The sequence below is a fragment of the Oreochromis aureus genome, linkage group 5, assembly GCF_013358895.1.
Source record: "Oreochromis aureus strain Israel breed Guangdong linkage group 5, ZZ_aureus, whole genome shotgun sequence".
Taxonomy (NCBI): Eukaryota; Metazoa; Chordata; class Actinopteri; order Cichliformes; family Cichlidae; genus Oreochromis; species Oreochromis aureus.
In genome coordinates, this window is record NC_052946.1 from 17,097,505 (window position 1) to 17,118,149 (window position 20,645).

The following is a 20,645-nucleotide window of genomic DNA, read 5'->3' on the forward strand; positions in this document are numbered from 1 at the left end:
TTAAGAATTACCAGGGTCCCGGACCCTCTTAGGTACACTCCCAATAGGGTTTTAAAATCTGGCATTCTCCACCAATTGCTCTTCTATCTGAAGAAGCTTCTCAGATGAGAAGTTTCAAGTCCAGACGCTTTTCTTTCCAAGCTCCTTAGACAATAACATATATTGTATTTTGATTTTATAATATATTATAAAATAAAAATACTAAGTGAAAGATTTTATCAATGTTCTACACTCGTGCTACAGTCTACTACTACTACTGTCACAGTTTGAGGACCACTTGTATCTGCAGGGGAATGTTCAGCAGGGTATCCAACCTAATCTTTTCAACCTATTCCGGAAGGTTCAGTCCATACGTGTGTTACGCAACGTCCAACTTTCTGGGATTTCCTTATCTGGATGATTAACAATGCATCCAGAATATTTCAACCTATTACTTCTTTCCCCAAGTCGGTGAATGCAGTCCTAATGGTAACAACATCGTTTTGTATGCTCTAAAACCAATACTTCCGCATCAGAGTTCGTTCCTAGGAGCAAAACAATTACCTACCTGGTCAAATAAAACAAAACCAGCCATTTATAAAATAAAATATATATTTAATTTTATTTTTATTTTTAAAGTATTGTCGAGTCGATCACGCTACTTCTTTTCTTATCATATGCAAAGACAGTTGGATGTAGACGTAAAAAAACGCAAACTGTAAAATCAAAAGGGGAAAAATAAAAAAACTACAATCGGCATCGCTGTCTCGCGGCACTGCGCAGGTTAAATATTTCTCTCCGTATTCATCCTCACGTTTGATTGGTCGAGGAGGCGGGACTTCCGACAGCGCTGGCTTGGCATAAAGTGGCAGAGTTCACCTCCTTAAAATTGGAAGAAAAGCCGAAGAACGACGGGTTACAAGTTATAAAACAGTAAGGAATCATTATAAGACAGGGGGACTTTGAATAGTGTGGGTATAAACTCAAGTGTATCCATGTTTACGTCATGTAATTAGCCACAAAGCGAGATAATGTTGTGGCGCTGAAAGCAGCTAGCCGGCCAACAGAGTCCTGTCTGTAGTTTGGGAAATGCAGTGTCGTGTTTGGGGAAGGCTCGTAAATTAGTAAATCGTAGTGGTAAAACGCAGGAAACAAAGTGATAATACGAGCTTAAGGCTTTCATAATTATTTTCTTTGGCAAAAAATCCCAAAACACACAAACAAACAAAACAACGAGCATATATATTATATCCTTGCATCATAGTGAGTCGTATTTTACATAGGTTTCATTAGTGTATGACAGCATTTTCAGACCTTTTCAACTCTGCGCATGTCTGTATAATGATCCACCTCTGACTCAGTGAAAAGAAAATACCCACACCACGCTTCGCGACAAAGATAGCTCTGTAGTAAAGGGTGAATTAGAATTTTAAAAAGGAAAAATATAACTTTGTGTGTACTGTCACCTGAGTCGGCACCGCTTTGATTATAGACTTATATATTAGAAAGTAGTATGACAGAGGTAGACCTGAGACATCAGCTGATTGGGTAACTAACAGGTGAAGGGCAAATCTATTTGTCATTTATAATACAAAACTTTCTTTTTCAATTTCCTGCTTTTTAAGCTTTTCAGTTTCTGTTTTTTGTCTTGTTTGATAGTAATCTGAATATTATAAGAATAAATTATAGTTTAGGAGAAAATATGTGTACTCACATCCTTTTACTAGTAAGTGACTTGCCTTTATATTATCAGCACTTAATAAAGAAAAGAGAGCAAGAGCCAAAATGAATCTGGGAGCCATGGGAATCTTGAGATGAGACAGTCTATTCTTGAGTCAGCCCCAGTTCGGTTAGCGTGTAGGTCGCCCACGGGAGAAACCTGTCCGTCATGGGGCCAACACAATGGCGGGGGCTCACGTTCGTGCCTGTTGGCAGGGTGAAGTCCCTGTCCAGGCCTTTGCTTGTCTTTGGAAAGTAGGATTAAATGGGAACGGAAAAACAGAGTCTCCTCACAGGAAGGGTTTGGCCTGAGGATCAAACCCAAGTCCTTTGTATTGTTTGATTGCACAATATTGTGGTCAGAAATCATTACTGTTTTATTAAGGAGGTCCTGTGCTGCCCCTGAATTTCCCAAACTTATACCTATGATGACTGCATTTATATTTAATTTTTCCTCATAAACTCATGTCAGTTATATACTAACTAAACCTCTGAGCCTTGTAGATGATAGAGTCAGCGTAAAAACACTTCTTGTTCATAATTTGGTGGAGTGGTCCACTTTTACAGTAACTTTTGGTGTTTTAAAACCAATTATTTTATCTCAGATGTGCTCTTTGTGTTCTAGATTGTGATGGTTTTCAGACATGGACGACATAAACCTTCATTATCGCTTTCTAAACTGGAGGAGGCGAATACGAGAAATTCGTGAGGTGCGAGCTGTGCGTTACCGGGAGAGACTCAAAAGGATGCTGAGAGATGGTGACGTACTCAGGTAAAAACAATGCCACTTTGGGATATTGAACCTTTCTACTGATTTAGCATCCGACTTCACGTAAGTGCTGATTATTATGGATCTCTTTGTAGGTATCATGGGAATTCAGATGAAGTTGGCTGCTTTGTGGCAGCCAGGCCACTGTCGAAAAGAAACCGCTACTTTGAAGTAAGTGCACCATCTTATACATTTACTTAAAACACCATTGTGATCATTTTTATAACCTCGCTGATATTTGTGTTTTCACTTGTCTTACCTATTCTACAACACAATGTACGTGTCCATAACCACAATATCGTGGATTGATTGCCACATTAAAGAACTGAAATTGGGACCAGCTATATGGTTTTAATTGCCACAGTTGGGAACCATTTTTGGGTGTATTCACATCAGGCATCATGACATGGATTTCCCCTCTCGTCTGCTGTCATACACTCACACCTAAAGTAACGGGTGTGTGTACGCTTCAATTTGTCTCAGAAACTTGCTCTCTTTCTCTCTAATTGACTTTTGAAAGTGGTTACACACTGTCCTCTCACCTTACCTGTACATTTGTTAATTAGAAATTAACAAGCTCTTTGTATTAAAACTATTATTCCCATGCTCATACATGGTTAATGATGACACTAATTCCCTGCCAACTGAACTGTACCTGTGCCCAGTTCTTCTCACACTCACACTGGCCAAACACACTGATCTTAGGGGGGTTAAACATGCTCAGGCACAGTGTGGATCGCCTGCTGTGAGTTCACTCTTACTGCTGTGAGTTCACTCTTACTGTTGATTAGTTGATGATGTAATGTTGGAAAGTCCAACAAGTTTTCTGCCACCCTCTTAATTTCTGAGCTGGACTGTTTTCACTTTTTTTTTTAATCTAAGACTTCTGTAGACTTTCTCTAGTGTAGGCTTCTCTTAGTTATGACCTCTGTGAATGGAGGTTTTCACATTTCACAAAACCCATTTTAGACCAAATGGATATTGAGCAAAAAAATGTTTTAAATATATTTTTACTGCGCTGTCATTGTAGTTCAGTGTTAATAAAAAAGCCATGTGCCCGTTTCCACATGATAGTGCAGTTTTAGAAGACTTGAATAGATTATGCGTTCATTCTGCAGTATGCAGTTTAATTGATGTGGAAGTTCCGTTCGAGTAATGAAAGTGATTGTGCACAGAAGAACTTCCTTTGTGTGGTGTTATCGAAGAGAAATGGTGGTCCCGTCTGAGCCTGAAAGTAACTGAATCTAATCATCAGGCACTTGTAAAATATTCAGCAGTATATTTAAAACTCTCAATATTCATACAGAGTCTGTCTGTGTAACACTTTGCAGGTTTTTGTTCAGGCCACTCAGTCAATATGAATGCACAAAAATGCATTTACAACAGTACAAATTAATAATATTTTTTGTTTAATTTTTAATTGTTTCCATTTGGTTATTGCTACAGTAATTTATTCTTAGTTTTTCAAATATGTAAAAAAAAAAAAAAAAAATTTAGAAATAAAACCTTTTTATTGTCATAGGATTTTATTAAGCATTACTTACACATGAGGTTGCCTATGACTGTAATCTGATAGCTTTATTGTAAATAGTGTAGTCATGTGGCTAGGTGCTTTACCAGGTCTGGACTCTCTCAAGTGTTAATGCTACAAGATGACACTAAAAGCTCAAAGCACAATGATGCAGAGTTACAACAATGAGTCGTTTGTTAATATATATATGTATATAAAACAAATTATGAGTTCATGAGTGACACATGAACTGTTAAAAAGAATAGACAGAATCCTAAAGGTGAGGAAAAAATTGATTATCAATTATGAGTTATTATGAGTGTAAAGGTGAGGCTGTGTTTTACCCGTCGGTTAGGCTTAGATTCCTACCATCACCTATTGTCTGGGTAGTGACTGAAAGAATGAGGTTATGGATACAAGCAGCGGGAATGAGTTCCCTTTAAGGGTGGCTGGACTCTCTCTATAGAAACAGCGTGAGGAGCTTTGTCGTCGGTCTCTAAGAGTGGCTTGGAGTAGGATGTCTCTTAGGTGAGGTGTTTCGAGCACGACCTACTGGAATGAGCTCCCAGCGCAGTCTGAGGACTCGCTGTAGAGATTATATCTCTTTGCCTGCTTGGGAACACCTATGGGTGTCCCCACCCGGATGAGCTGGAAGACGTGGCTGGGGAAAGGGAAATCTGGGCTTCTCTGCTTATAGTGCTGCCCCCACAACCCGAACCCGGAAAATCGGCAGAAGATAGATAGATGATTGGATGGATGATTCATTTTGGTGGTTGCCGAAGGATCAAACATCCACAGTCCCTGTGTGGCTGAAAAATATAAACATTCATTTCTTGTACATTTAATTTTGAAACTGTGTAATAGGAAGTTCAGTGTTGGCACTGCCTCTTTATTTTGTGTGACAGAAGGAGACTTGGCAGGTCCCTTTCGTTTTTGGAGTCATGATGAGAGATGAATCATGAAACTTCATGGAAAAATGATGCCTTTGAGAAACAAAGATGTTTCAGCTTGCAGTGGTGATTTCTGGAATCACTTGGCAGGTTTTTCTTTTGTTTTGTTTTGTCTTTTTTTACATTCTGTGCTGTTGAAGCCAAGTTCTCAAAGTCATACCTGCATTTTTTTTGAAACAACACTGTACATATTTCCAGTAACTCTGATTTTCAGCAACAGCTCATTCAGTTTACCAGGTTTCACTTGAGGGTTCATTTTTTCTTTTGAACCTACATTTTTGAATCACAGGAGGACCTTGAAAGATCCCATGATTCAAAATATTTATTCTTGAGGCTTCAGTACATGATAGCAATCACATTTAATCATAATTCATGCTACAAAGAAGAAAACTCACTTTATCTAAAGGTGTTGTAAGTAGCTAGTGTCGTTTCATTTAATTAAAAAATTGGTGATTTCTTTGAAATTATTGTGAGTATTCTAGAAAAATAGTTGCAAAATCAAACTTCACATTTCTAGCAAATGATTGTCAATTTTGCCAGCTAATGAGGGAAGATATAGTTAGCTAAAGTTAGCTAACTAAATAGGCTAGTATTTGCCATCTTCAGCATGCCGTTTTTTAAGGATATGTTTGTGTACTCGAAGGCAACAAAATACCTCTTTCTTCGTAGGGCTGCCAGATTTTACTGTCAACATCAATAGATTCTGATTCCGATCGCTTACTTGAAAACTTCTTTAATCAGCACCAGCAAAAGTACCCAGTTGGGTCTCCATTATACTTGTTTTGTAATTTAAAAAAAGAAAAACAGATACTCAGTGTTTAAGTTTCGGTGGTAACTTTTGAGCTGTTGAGTCTGATGATTCAGTCACTTAATCCCTGACAAATCAGTTCATAGTTCAAATAGTCACAGCTCATTTCAAGTCATGCACCCTGTATTTATTTTACATTTTCTGGTAATCTACATACTGTACAACATAAAAATCCCAGGACAGTGAATGTATCAGAATCTGCCATGTTCAAACTTGCCAACACACACACATCCTGCTTGCTCTGACGTAGAGTGAAAAAGTAACCAGCCCTCAAGACTGATACTTTCATGTGCTTCACCCTAGTGACTCACTGTATGGGAGTTACCTTGGAGGAGGAAGAATACAATTTGCGCAAATGGGCTTTTCAACTAATAAATGATTAAGTGAATGCTAATTGTTGGCCTGATTGCAGATTTTAGGGTTCACCCACATGTTTTCCAGTAGAACAAAAAAAGAAATAAATATTGCTTCTTACTCTCAGGAGATGAGTGCTGAGGTCATGGGAAAAACTTAAAAAGTTTCCTTTTCTCTTTGCCCTGGATTTGCCAGCAGTGCTCCAGTTGCATTGTGTCCTTTAAGGGTTCCCTGGGGATGATGACATACGGTCACTATTCAGTTATGATAACAGTGGTGCAGCCCAGCTCGTTACTTAAGAGTATTCACTCTGAACTATCGTGTGGGGTTGTACAAAGATCTGGCATCAAGTTGATTTGGAAATGTTATGAAGTGAGAAGAGGAGCAGTGCAAGTCCAAAATAAAACATGTAACAGCATGTAACAAACCTGCAGGACCCTAGCAGTTGGTTTTTCAGATCAGTTTGTGTGCTGTGATAAAATACTTAAAAACTCTTAACTAGTAGGTAAAACCACGTTGAATAAAATGTCTTAATAACAACTGGATATTCATGATCAGATATGCATCAGCATTTGTTTTAGTGCTGTTCTTTACTTTATGACTAAATAAGGACTCATAAACAAAAGATGTTTATGTTGGCGCAAAAGTACTAACGTTCCATTAGAACCAGGTTCATATTGGTTCTAAATATAATATTATACATGTATTATACAATATATTATACAAATATTAACATGCTAAACATGCTAGTCATTAACATCTCTTTTAGTCATCAGCATTATAATACATTATGCAAGAATTAGCTTAAATCCTGGTTATTTGTGAACATGTACATACTATGCGTGTTTTTCTCAGTGATTAAATTGCCCTTGTCCTGCAACTGCCACCATAAGACAAGATACGCTTATGCATCCTTAAACCTCACTGCTTGGTCTCATACTGCAGCTCTTCTAAACACTGTCTCACTTTATTTTATAAAAGCGTCTTTAAATTTGATGAATTTGATGATAATAATTCTTAATTAAAAAAAGACAAGATTGTTGTGTTGCAGGAAGCAGTTTAACAAAAGTCACTGATTCTGTTGCAGGTTGTTTCAAAGCTTTTGGATTTAGGAGCAGCTAGAAGGACTGCACACTTTCTTCTTAATGCCATTAAAAAGTGATTTTAATAGGTGGTAAAAGTGCTTTTGGTCTTTTCAGGTGACTATAATCGAAACAGGAGTGAGGGGAATGATTGCTGTTGGTTTGGTGCCTCAGTTTTACAAACTGGATCATCAACCAGGCTGGCTACCAAATTCTGTGGCTTTCCATGCTGATGATGGCAAGTATGTGACAATTATTTTCTTTACAGTTACATTCATGATATGGATATGCTCCACATTAAAGCACTTTTAGCAGTGTGTGCTCATGTGTCAGTGATGATTGAGGAACCAGAAACACAGCACTTTCGTTTGAATACTTTTGGGAACAGCCTGAAGGAGCGCACTCACATATTTAGTGTTTGGCTCTTGTGAGTGTGAGAATAAAATGCTGTCAGCAATTGGACGAAGAATAGTCGATCTGCACATCAGGATTTATTGAGCAGGTGTGGTTATCTACTTTGTGAAGGCTTCCTGTATGTTCCCTTCAAATGAATGACGTGCGAAGTGATGAAAACTTAAAAAGGGCACCCTGACCTGGAACTCAAAGCCATCAGCAGTACACAAGCATGTTTTAATTCTTTTGGATCATTAGTTTTCAGTTTTATATTGTGTGTTTTTGTTTGAGCTTTGACAGTAAATGATTGGAAAGAGAAAGAGAGCGAGACCTAGACTATGACACAACTTCTTACTTTTACAGTTGCACATAATGCAGTACTTTAGATCAATGACTAAGGCGTTTTCGTCTGATTTTTTTTTTTTTTTGTAAAGATAGAAACAATGACTATAGCGAGGTAAATGGCCTCTCCTTTTTGTCTCTCTGCAGGCTGTATAATGGCAACACTGTAGGACAGCAGTTTGGTCCAAAATGCTGCAGAGGTGACAGAATCGGTTGTGGAATATCACTAGATGGTGAAGACGGACAGTTAACAGTGTTTTTCACCAAGAATGGTCACGAAGTAAGTAGTGCACCCCGTAAGTGCCATTGTATCACTTTACACAGATTTTTAAAAAAAAATTTAATACAGATTTCATATATTCTCGCTGCTAATCTCTTAAAAACTTTCTGACTGTGTGCTCAGGTTGGCAATGTGGAGATCCCAGCGTCTCCTGATGGTCTCTACCCTGCAGTGGGGATGCACTCTTTAGGTGAAGAAGTGCTGCTGGACCTGAATGCTGAATGGGGAATGGAGGAGGATGATGGACAGATGATAGTTGACAGTCACGAAGAGGACTGGGCTCGTCTCCATGATGTCAAGGTCACTGGCACGGTAAGTCCTTTGGAACAGGTTGGCCTTGAGGATGTGATGATAAATTGCCTAACGCGAGCCACTTCACTGAGCAACAAAGCAGCGTAGACAATGAAAAATATCAGGTGGTGTGGAATAGAAAATGAACAGAGCTTCATATGTCTCTTGAGGATAGCAGCTTGGAGCTATATTGGCAGCCAATGGCATAATACACTAAAATCTTCTAGCAGACTGTCAGAGCTGTATTGTGAGTAATGTAGGAAAAAGAAAGTGTAGATCAAACATACAGTGTTGTTTGGTTTCTTCTGAACTGAATGTGGTAATCTTTTCAAACTGTCCATCATGTTATTGCTAAATCAGGAGAAGAATCATGACTCTAACCCTAACTAACCTTTGCAAGATCCAGCATGTTCAGACACCATCTGAGTCTTCTTAAAGTGATTTAAAGTAAGAGAATCAATTGAAAAATGCAACGAAATGTTATGTGGTATAAGCCTTTATCTAAGTATTAAGTATGATGAGTAGAGGCAAACAGGATAATACGTAACTTTATAGCAGTACAGTAACTGTTTGTAACTATTATGATGGCTCAGTGGTTACCAAATAGTCGCCCTGGGCTTGTGCTGGTTTTCTCTAGGATCTCTGATTTCTTATGTCATCACAAAACAAGTTAATGCTCTTAACCCAGGACACTTTCACAAAACAGATTCTAAATCTAAAGACTTTCACTTTGTGGTTAAATACTGGCTTTAAACCTTTAAGAAGCTGTAGCAACTGGTGACAAATACTATACGTTTATGAACAGTTTTAATGCCCATGTAGCTGGGTACAGCTAAACTATACTGTGCTATAAACCATTTATTCAGTGTTTCTATATTCCTTTAAAAGGGGCTTTGAATCAAAGAGTTAACATAAGAAATGTGCTCACATGTATAATATCATTGATGGAATTAGTGCATCATCACCCACATTACAACCAAAATGTTGTGACAGAAATTGTGACTGCAATATTCAAGATTGTAAAGACAAGAAGTACTAAAGTGAAACAAAGCAATAGAAAAATAAGCAACATTTTCTCCGAGTTGTTCAGTGACAACTCTGGCTTTCTACATTTGGGTCCCCCCCCTCTTTGACTGCTTGGCTGCAATGTTTTTGTCTGACTCAGCAGTTGATACACACAAAAACTGCACTCTTAGAGTAACCTCCATGCCACCCGCACATTTGTTTATCCATTATTTCTAAAAACATGGCCCTCTCCTGTGTGAGTGCAGGGCCTGCAAGCTGCAGCATGAACAGCCAGCCTGACCTGCAGGAACACAAGTTAAGGATAGCACTAGGATGCCAAAAGCACAACAAGTTTTAACTTAAAAGTTCTTTTTTTATTTATTTAACCAGACAGGTCTGGCAAAAGGCTAAGCCTCTTGAGGATTTCAGACACAGTATTGCAAGGATTCATCTTTTTGATTATGCATCCTAGCTCTATGGCAATACTTTTTAGCTACCAAGAGTCTGACTATAATACACAAAATCTCAGCTTGTTAGCGAACTTCTCTTACACAATCAAGAGTTGAGCAATCAGAATCCGCACACACGCACAGCTTAGGTTTCTAAAGATTCTTATCTATATCACATGTTATCAAAGAGCCTAGCAACCACCTGTCAGTGTGATAAAGTGACCCATTTGTAGCATTTATGTACTTACAACACCTTCTAAAAGCATCATATCATTTTTATTTAGTGACAGTAATTTCTCATTTTAGCCACAAAAATCAAAATATGAACAATATCTTGCGATGTCTTCATGTTGCTTAGCAAACACCTAAATGGGTTAGCATGGGCATGTATTAGTGAGACTAACTATAAAAGACTGAGATGATCAACCTTTATCTTAAATTAAAGCCGCTCTATGTGACTCTGCATATACAGATGGGCAGTGAGTAGGCAGACATCCGCTGTGCCACATGTCTGTCTGCTGCTGGGTCTTGCTTTTGCTTTACTGCAGTAGGTATGGAGTTGTTGGTATTATGTGTCACGTTAGTATCATGCTGTTACTCACTTTATTTTGTTGCTACTGACAACAGCAACAGTGGATCATTGCCAGTGGTATCAGTAAAAACACCGCAGGACTTTTAAGATTGTATTCAATCAGAACTAATTACTCAGATGTTTGGGTTTCTTTATCTACTTGAATCTCATTTTCGTTTTTCACAACAATATTATATCATCAGGTTCAATACTGTCATGAGCTGAAACCGGCACAGGTATTTATAGATTACTGAATGATTAACTAGCAGCTGTAATCCAAATGATAGCTGTGAGGTCAGCCAAAGTTACAGCATCGGAGCAACTGTTTTCTACTTAAAGAAAAAGAATATTCAACTTCTCCAGAAATTAATCAGGGGTAAATACTGATTTAACAAATAATAAATTAGATAAGATTTAAGAATGCAAAATGCCATCATGACAAAATTTAATCCCGCTTGTTCGTTGTGACAAAAAAAGGAGTTAGCTGGGTAACTGTTTTATTTTTAATGAGATTTTAGGCAGAGCACTTCTGGCTTTTTTTAGCTGATGAAGGTATCTTCAGATGGTCATATTATGTGCACATGTCCTCATCTGCTCTGATGACATTTTAATGGGTCCTGTGGAGAGAGAATTAAATTAGTAGGGCTGAGTTTCTTGGCCGCATGTACAAAACAGGGCAGCCCCTGTTTCGTACCCAGACAGTTAAATGCATAGATGACAAATTAATTTCTGTCATAGAAAGAAAGATACGCACAGTGTTGCAGCCTGGTTTTTTACCAGTGACAACCGAAGCGTTAAGTTTTCAGCTCGCCCATCAGCCAGCTCTGAATACCCTTTGGGAATATCATGAAGTTTGGTATAGATGTTCACTTGGCCTCAGTAATTATAACAAAATTTCCAAGATAAAACAAGTGGTACTGTTTCATATCCAAAAGGTCAAAGGTCTTAGATATGGATATGAACTCTAGCTTGACTGGCTGGTGTAACACTGGTTTCTTCTTGCATTAATGTTAGATGGAAACATGCTCTCTCTTTAGCGAATGTTTATAGCAACCTGAAACAGAAGCTGTAATCAAGCTGGTGCAGAATCAGACATGCTTGCACTAGCAGTCAAATATAATGTAGTGGTTATAATCATTCGGATAAACTTTCTTTCTCCAGTTTTGTCTTTTAAGCTGTCAGAGTGACACATACAATTTGACTGACCACCCACTTGACTAAAGCAACACTGTTTAAATTCAACTATTGGAGAAATTATTTTGGAAAGTCTTAGTAATCTCTGTAGGCTTCTAAAGCTTTTTGCAACAAATTCTGAAAGTAGTGATTCATGTAAAGGTAGGTCCATGTTTTTGGACAGTAACATGTTTTTGTTTTGTAATTTTGGTCTTTGTAACAAACAACTGTTTTTAAACAAAACAACCAAGATGTTGTGAAGTACAGATTTTCAAGTTTAATTGAATGGGTTTAGCAAAAATATGGCATTAACTATACCATTTTCTACATGGTCCCTCATTTACAGAGGGATAAAAGTAATTGGACTCATAAACCGTTTTATGGCCGGGTGAAGTCCGTTCACTCAATATTCAAAACATATTACGCAGATGAATTTGCATTTTGTATCTGTTCTCTGAAATTCTCAATACAAGGTCCAGGGAGATGGCAGTACAAGTGAGGGAGACCATTGTTGGGTTGAAAATCCAAAATAAATGGCAGAGAAATGGGAAAAAAAACTTCAGGAGAGGCCAAAATCAACAGTACATTCTTAAAAAGAAGGAATGACCAGCTCAGCAACACCAGAAAGCCTGAAAGGCCACCAAAGACAGCTAAAGTACATGATGACAGAATTATATCCATGTTTAAGAAAAACAACAACAACATCTAGCCAAGTGACGAACACTTTCAAGGACGTAAGTCTACAGTCAGGAGACACTTGAATGTAAATAGAGAGGGTTTACAACAAGGTTACTCAGAGAACAAGAAGGCCAGATTAGACTTTGCCAGGAAACATCTAAAAGAGGCTGCACAGATCTGGAAAAAAGTTCTTTAGACAGATGAAACCAAGATTAGCTTGTACCAGAATTATGGGAACAAAAAAAAATGTATGAAGGAGAGAAACTACTCATGATCCAGAGAATATCGGTCTTATCTGTCATGTCGACATGCAGAGACAATGTTATGGCATGGCATGCATGGCTGCCAGTGTAACTGGACCACTAGTGTTTATTGATGATCTGACTGCTGATAGAAGTAAAAGGATCAATTCTGAAGGATACGGATAATGACCATACTGCAGAAGTAACCCAAAAGTTTCATAAGACAAAGAAATGTATTAACTTAATGCAGAGACAACAAGCAGCAACTGGAGGTGGCTGCAGTTCAGGCCTGGCAGAGCATTTCAAGGGAGGAAACAGCATTTGGTGCATGGGTTCTAGACTTCTGGCAGTCCAAGACTGCAAAGGAGTTTCATCCTCGAAAAAAAAAATTCTCGTATTCATAAGTATGTTGCCTTGATATGCTAAATTAATATTTATCATCTTAAAGTGGGGGACTGTGTATAAAAATGGCTGTGTCCCAAACAGTTAAAGCAACACTTTTGTTGAATCAAATCTAAATGTCTGCACCAAAATTGTGCCTTTGTTCAAAAACATATGGACCTCACTGTGTTTTTGAGATTAGCAGAACAGAAGTTACATTGGAAATCTGGCAGGACTTTAGTTACTCGATTCTGAGATAATACCATATGCTAAAACATCATCCAACTGCAGCGCTAGGGAAGTTTGATAATGTAACTCGCCTGTAGTCAGCTGTAGCACCAAATCCTGAATGTGGTGAATTGACAGAAATTGTGTTTAGGTGCTTGGGGATTTATGTATAAGAGTGAAATACAACTTCATGTTTATTTTATCCTTTAAAATTACCTATAGGCGCTCACATTTTTCATATTTAAAGGTATAAAGTACCTTGCTACCTAATCGTATTCATCTTGTACACTCTTGATACTGTTTTCAAAGTAGTGTCTGCATGTAATATTATATGACTTCTCCTACTAGCTGTACATGTTTAACATGTATGTATGGGTCATGTCTGCAGCTGCTGGAGTACGTAGGGAAAGGGAAGAGCATCGTGGATGTGGGCTTGGCTCAAGCCCGTCGGCCTCTAAACACACGCTTCCACTACTATGAGCTGGAGATCACAGATGCTGGAGAGAAGTGTTATATTGCACTGGGGCTGGCACGCAGGGTAAGAGGCTCCTCGTTACAGTCATCACAATAATGATCACATGTCACTGACATTGATACAAGGGGTAATTTACTATACACACACCGTGGTTATCTGTCAGTAAAGAAAACTTCTCTTTGCCCCTCTAACACCTCGTCATCGCTCTCCCTCATTTGCCCCACTGCTCTCACTGTTTCCAGTCTAAGTGATGGATGACCGAAAGAGGAAAAGCTAACAACAGAATAAATATTGTCTCATTTTACCACTACATCTGGTTTTCCATAGAAGGTTGTTCCATATGCATGCTAACATGTTTACTGACTGCCCTCCTGAATAGGAAAGTTAGTCCTACTTCTTCTATATTTCCAAATAGTCAATCATTGTAGATTAGCAAAAAATGATTGCACAGGTTCCTCGGGCTTATCTATCCATCTGTCTGTCTATCTATCTATCTATCTATCTATCTATCTATGTAATCCTAATGCATTTGGATCATGTGAAGTAAATCCTACATAACTGGGAAATGATGTCCTGTGTTTTGAAACTAAATTGGATCTGTTAAATATTTACACATCAGTGATAAAACAAACTGCCTCTGGCCTCATGTGAACTCTGTGCACATCCTGTTTAATACAAATAAAACACTGTAATAATTGCTCAGGCTGCAGCGATTGCATCGTTTGAATGACTGATATGAAACGAAGTTTGGCTCAGATGTTGTTGTTCTCCGCCAGCTCGCTCGTGCTCGCTGTTCTTAGTTATTGGATGCTAATTGATTGAGCGTCACTCTTCATAATCGCACCACTGCTTTGCCAGCTGGGATAGTGCTCTCAGCTTGGGAGGTAATGGATTGCTGTTGCAGACACCCTTGACGTTAAGCTCCCCCTCACTCCTCTGCTGTTAGTTACTGTGTGTGGGCACGCCGTGCCCTCGGGTCAGACGTCGTGGAGAATAGAGCTCTGTCATTGTGCTGATTGTTTTCCAGGAATTGTTTTTCTCAGTGTGTCTGCGGTTTTAGTGGAGCATTATAAATCCATCAAACGGTCATTCCTGAGGTTAAGTTCCATCCCCCGTCATCTCCTGCGAGATGCATCAGTGTGCTGATGGGAAGTATTACCCCTTGCTGCAAAAATCAAAACAAGGGTCTCTCTTTCTTTCTCTCTCTCTCTATCTCAAGTTAACAAATGCTTAAGTTACTAGTTGCTCAATCATTGCTTATGTTGGATAAAGGAACACTTGTTTATAGTGCATTCCTTTTTTTTTTTTTTGAAAATGTCACTGTCTGCTATTTACTTGCCTGTGGTATTGTTCCAGTCTTATCTTCTTTACTGCAACATGCAATTTCTCTACCTGTCACTGTGCACACAATCACTCCAGGGCTCTGTGTACGTGGCTTTGTGTCGATACGTTAACCACCTAAATTTAGGCTAAACATGTACCTATAAAGTCAGCGTTAGGCTGGTTTTATTTCAAGTAAAAGAATCCCTCACAGCTTTGAATAATTGTAAAAAATACAAGAGTTCTGCTGGGCATCTCTGAACACTCAAACACCTTTAGGAGGACGTCTATTATGTCTAAAAAAGTCATGATAAGCATCCCATCTTAGGGAAATAAATGTATAAAATGAAACAATCAGCCTAGCAGTAATTTATTCCATCATCAGCTGCAGCTAATTTCTTTTTTGATTTTCAGGACTACCCAAAAAACAGACATCCGGGTTGGAGTAGAGGGTCCATAGCTTATCATGCAGGTGAGAGTGCTCAGTCTAATCCTGATGGTGGATGATTAGGTGTCACTGTCTGTCTGTAAACATTTGCACTCCAATCAAGCCCACGTTTGAGTCCATCGTCACAATGGTACGATGGACATTTTTTTATAGTGGATACAATCATTGTGTTTACCATTAGTGACACAGAAAGTGGCACCAAACAAATGTTTCCAGCGATCTTAAAAAGGGCTGAATGGTTATTATTACTGATCATTGCTTTAAGTTGTATTAATGTAATGTTTCTGATTGATTCCTGAGTAGCTCTATTTTACTCCCAGCACTTGGGAAAAGATGTAAACTTCAGAGTGATATTGTTTCAGTGTAATCAGTGCATGGTCTCCCTTATGTCTATGTCTGTTTCCTCTGGTTGCTCTGATTTCCTCCCACAGTCTAAATCATGCAGATCAGGTAAAATGGAAACTCTAAATTGCTTGCTGGAGTGGCCGTGTGTTTGTCCAAATCACTTCTTTGGAAAATGAATGATGGATATTTCTTTACACTGTTCACTGTTACATGTTGGCAGATGAGAGATGTTGTTTTATATCTTGATATCGGCATTTGTTTCTTTATTATGTAATACTCTTGTTAATGTGGAATAAAGTTGTAATCAGATCCCTTGTTGTTCTTCATAGATGATGGGAAGTTGTTCCACGGCAGTGGGGTCGGGGACCCGTTTGGGCCACGCTGCCTTGAAGGGGACATCATGGGCTGCGGCATCATGTTTCCGCGTGACTTCAACATTGATGGCGGAGGTGAACGTGTTTATATTGTTCGCACGTTTTTCAAATTGCCTTCACACGTGCAGCCTCTAACTTTCTTTCTTACTGGGTACTTTCAGATGACATCGACGACTGGGACTTCGATGGGGTTGCTAAGCCCTTGGAGGTTCACAATGATTTGTATGCAAACAATGAAGATGAGGATGAGGATGAGGGAGAAGATTTAGAGGGGAGGAAGGTCATGGTGAGATCCTTTCACAGTGTGGAAATTGGAATCATTTCTTTATGTTTTGATAGGAAAATGGGAAACAGGTGCAGCAGTTTATTAAAACAATAAAGCCATAAATGAATTTACAGTATATAAGGAAAAAACAGAATTTATACAATTTGGATGAGTTTGAAAGTCAGTATGTGGTATGACCCCTTTTACTCTTCTACGCAGCCTGCACTCTTAGACAGCTTTCTTATCATTCAGTAGTCAGTAGGAATACTTCTCCAGGCTTCTTCAAGGACATTCAAAGCTCTTCTTTGGATCTTGGCTGCCATTTGATGATCCCACACTGCTTCAGTAATGTCGAGGTCCAGGCATTGGGGTGACTGATAGTGTTCCACTGTGTGTTTTTTCTGTCCCGGTATGCTTTTACTGCATTGGCAGTGTGTTTGGGATCATTATCATGCTGAAAAATGATCTGGATTCATCACTCCTTCAGACCTGTTGCCACTGATTTTCAGTCCAGTTCTTGTGTAATTTGGCATACCCCAGCCTTTTCCCTTCCTTAAGAATGGCTTCTTGACAGCCACCCTTCCACTGAGACTGTTTCTGTTGAGGTTTCAGTGAACAGTAGATGGATCAGTTGAAGGGTCAGATGCATCTCTGAGGTCCTGTGTCAGGTCTTTACTGGATTTTTTCCACCTATTTCTTAAGGATTTGACTTTCAGACACTGATCATCTGCTGTAGATATTTTTTAGACCTGCTATTTCCTTTTTAATCCTCGACAATCTGCTCATTTTTTTTAGAAGTAAACACTACACACAGTGCATATGCCACGTTTTCAGCTAATGGCACTTTGGGAACAACACTATAGGTACAAAAATGCAAAAATACAATTTTATGTCTGTTAGACTGTGTTATCTTTGGCATTTTTTTGTAGATTCAACTAAAATGGGAGCAAAAGATGTGTTTTTGTGACAGTTTTCTTGTGCATAAAGATACCATTTGAAACTATTTCTTTTCTAAGGTATCTGGTATGTGTAGGCACAACCCTGGTTCATCCCTTGAGTTAGGTGCACTTTTTTATTGCTTGAATTCCTCTGAAAATGGTGAGGTGCAAGGACTAGAGTGAATAAGAGTAGAAAAAGCAGAAAAACTTTGAAAGACTCTGGAAAGCCTGGAGAGCACTTTAAGAAACTGCGATAAAGTCTGGCTCATATGGAAGCAAAATATAAAGAAATGAGGGGTGGCTCAAAACCTTTGCACAGTACTGTATATGCCATCTTCCCAGCAGATAGTCTTAATATATTTTCTTTGTTGTTCAGGTCTTCTTCACCCGGAATGGAAAAGTGGTGGGCCGGAGGGAAGTGGCCTTACCTGTAGGAGGCTTCTATCCTACCATTGGCATGATGAGCACTGGGGAGAAGGTCAGAGTGGACCTGCACCCCCTCAGTGGATGAGCAGGGTGGAGGAAATGAGAGCTGAATGGTGAGATCAGAGCAAGGACAAGGGAATGAGCTTCTGTGCATTTTGGAGATCCGATGGTAAAAATCAACAAATTCCAGAATGTTCCCGGAAAAGTCATTCCAGTGTAGAAGCTGAGTGTGGCTCCCTCGTGCTGTAAGAATAAGTTAATATGCTGGCAAAAACTTTTATAAGAATTAAGAGTTAATATTAAATATGTGCCTAAAAATTAGCTTTTTTAAAATTTTATATTGTAAGAAATTGTTAAAAAAATCTGAGATTTTTTAAGGATATGGAGTAATGCTGTAGCAATAATACATAAACATCTTAAAGTTAAAAAAGGGGATAAAATGTCAAAAAGAGGCTCAACAGAATAATGAATGTAAAAGTCCAGAAACAGCATGAGCTAACAAATGGACCCTATTAGTTATCAGCAATAATGCATGTCAGCAAATGGCACTCTCACAGCCTGCAGCCATCCTGAGCTTATCCTCACAGCTCTGCTGCTTCTTCCTACTTACAGTGAATTACTGACACTCAGTGGTGAGAGTCGCAGTTTAGAAAAAAAATCCTCAGAAAGTCTTCCAAAGAAACAGCTGTGCACTAAATGAACAGTGAGTTTACAGGAAAAACTAGCTGCTCCATTCCTTGTGGGTATGTGTGCTTGTTCTGACATGGAGTCATTACAGCTTATTTTGTGGAAACGGTTCAAGCCACATGCTTTGACAGTTACGAGATAATTAAATTTAATAGCAATTTGTTGAAATTACATCAAAACTGTTTAATGGCCTTTAATTGCTGTATTGGTGGAAGCTGTTTAAATAAGCAGAAATGTTCTGCAACTCTGTGCTGTTTACCTTTTTTTAAAATCCGGTATGATTAAAATCGAAACCATGTGAGAGGAAGAAGCTCAAACAGATTTAGGTGACAGTATGAGGTTCGTAGTCCTGTTTATTCACTTCCCTTGAATGCTTGAGTGCTTGGTGTCAAAGTGTAACTACATACATGTTCTTTACTTTTTTCCATCAACCAACCAAGAAAATCACAGATGTTTATATCAATGAAAAGAAATGCCAAATTCATTGGAGCCTTCTGATGTTTTCAGGGGGGAAAAATTATGTAATCCTCATATTGAGTGTGTTTTCTGTGGATCATCATGAAGTGTTTTAGAAATGCATATCAAATGTCTCCAAAGGAAAACTCTGAAGAGCAATTCTCAGTTATCAAACTCCGTCAGGGCAAGAATTAAGGCCTTATATTTGCATAAAGTGAATTTCTCACTAGTTGGACTGTTGGCCTACAGATCTGAATGTGTAAAAAGAAGCCATACTGTAATATTACTTGCTGCTCTCAGGTATATTTGAAAATCAAATTTGAAAATGATATGTTGTCTTTTTTTCTGCAGTGAGGTCATCTTGGGCTGTACTTTGAATTCAGCCAAACGTTTTCATGTTCATCCTTTTTTATTCTTACGCCACATTATTTTCCACTATAATCTATTACAAAAGTCTTTTGTTAAGAAATCTCTGCATATCCTCCGCTGATAGTTAAGTTGTAGCAGAAGACGGTGCATTTGTGTTACAGGTTGTGAGATGTTCATAAAAATATGGCAGCGGGTCTTTATTTGCTGATAACTCCACCATTTAAAGTGTTTTAATTTTATCTCCAGTCCTGTAAATTAATGAGTGTTTTTTTATCAGCTGCAGTTGCACCGTCAATCAGTAGAATATTGATCACCTTTAGATATCAAACAAGTGCCTCCATGCAGGTGCTGGAAGTGATTCACGTAGATGTTTTTAGGCAGAAACATCTTGTGGATCTTATGTATCCCTGATGTTTTTGTTTCTTTTTGGTCAGCAAATATTTTTAAAAATTATTAATTATGCTCCATTGCTGCTATTTGTGTGCTGACATAATGTTTAGCATACTGTCACATCAGCCTGTACTGTAAACCATTTTGGTGACCACGCCTAACAGGAGCTGTTGCAACAGACCTATCCTGCCCTCACATCCCTTCTTATATATGTTCTTCTTTCATATCGAATTTACTTTTTGTATTTTTTGTTGTCTCTTAAAGCAATCAGATAAATATGCCAAAAATGTTAATAAAATATTTAAAGTCATCACACCACTGGCTACATTTGTCTCTTTCCTCTTCCCTTCAGGTTTTATTTTAATGAGCATGCTGTGCTGGCTACTAACTTTAAATCTTAAGACTAACTTTACTTTTTTAATGCCAGCAAAAAAAAAAAGTTTGAAGTTTCTTCTATGTAGATGAAATGTTTTTCTGGTTTAAATTTGATTATTTAATTTTTTTATAGAAGAAATCTTTTATTCAGTATTTTTTTTCAAATGGAGATCATATTAATGTTTTTCAGATAAGCACAACATTTATGGGATGATTAAGGTATATATCTTTCTAACCACCTACACTGGTTAGATAACAGCAAAGCTGTAAGATGACAGTAAACATTGGATGTTATTCATTCAGTATAAAGGATAAAGTTCATATTTATCACAAGTTAGAGCTTTTTCTTTGGCTCACTGTGAATCACAGATTCTCTGTTCTCAAATGGAAATCGACCTTGCCAGCATCAATAGCACTCATTTCGAGATAAATTAAGAACGACGATGTATTCTGACTGGTCTGAAACTGAATAAAATTAAAGACCATGACACAACGGTCTACAGCAAAGAGCTGCTCAGATAAGAACGCTGGCTGTTTCTGGTACTGTAATGGATTAATTGGTGAATTCAAGTA

At 38.3% G+C, this 20,645-nt stretch overlaps 1 protein-coding gene across 1 annotated transcript; it reads left to right on the forward strand.

Moving 5' to 3' along the window:
• The first annotated feature begins 812 nt into the window (after positions 1-812).
• Positions 813-20,012, forward strand: LOC116326624 (SPRY domain-containing protein 3-like). The gene is made up of 11 exons (XM_031747972.2): positions 813-912; positions 2,324-2,470; positions 2,563-2,638; positions 7,289-7,413; positions 8,054-8,186; positions 8,310-8,498; positions 13,593-13,742; positions 15,414-15,471; positions 16,122-16,241; positions 16,328-16,452; positions 17,746-20,012. Exons 2-11 carry the CDS (start codon positions 2,343-2,345, stop codon positions 17,878-17,880), a joined length of 1,239 nt encoding a protein of 412 aa, XP_031603832.1. The 5' UTR covers positions 813-912; positions 2,324-2,342; the 3' UTR covers positions 17,881-20,012.
• Positions 20,013-20,645: the final 633 nt, after the last annotated feature.

Bases quoted from the DNA above. Each gene is read 5' to 3' on its own strand.
- LOC116326624 (XM_031747972.2), top strand. From the start codon at position 2,343: ATGGACGACATAAACCTTCATTATCGCTTTCTAAACTGGAGGAGGCGA. The intron at 2,639-7,288 runs GTAAGTGCACCA...TGGTCTTTTCAG, and splicing joins AAAGAAACCGCTACTTTGAA to GTGACTATAATCGAAACAGG. The intron at 7,414-8,053 runs GTATGTGACAAT...GTCTCTCTGCAG, and splicing joins TTCCATGCTGATGATGGCAA to GCTGTATAATGGCAACACTG.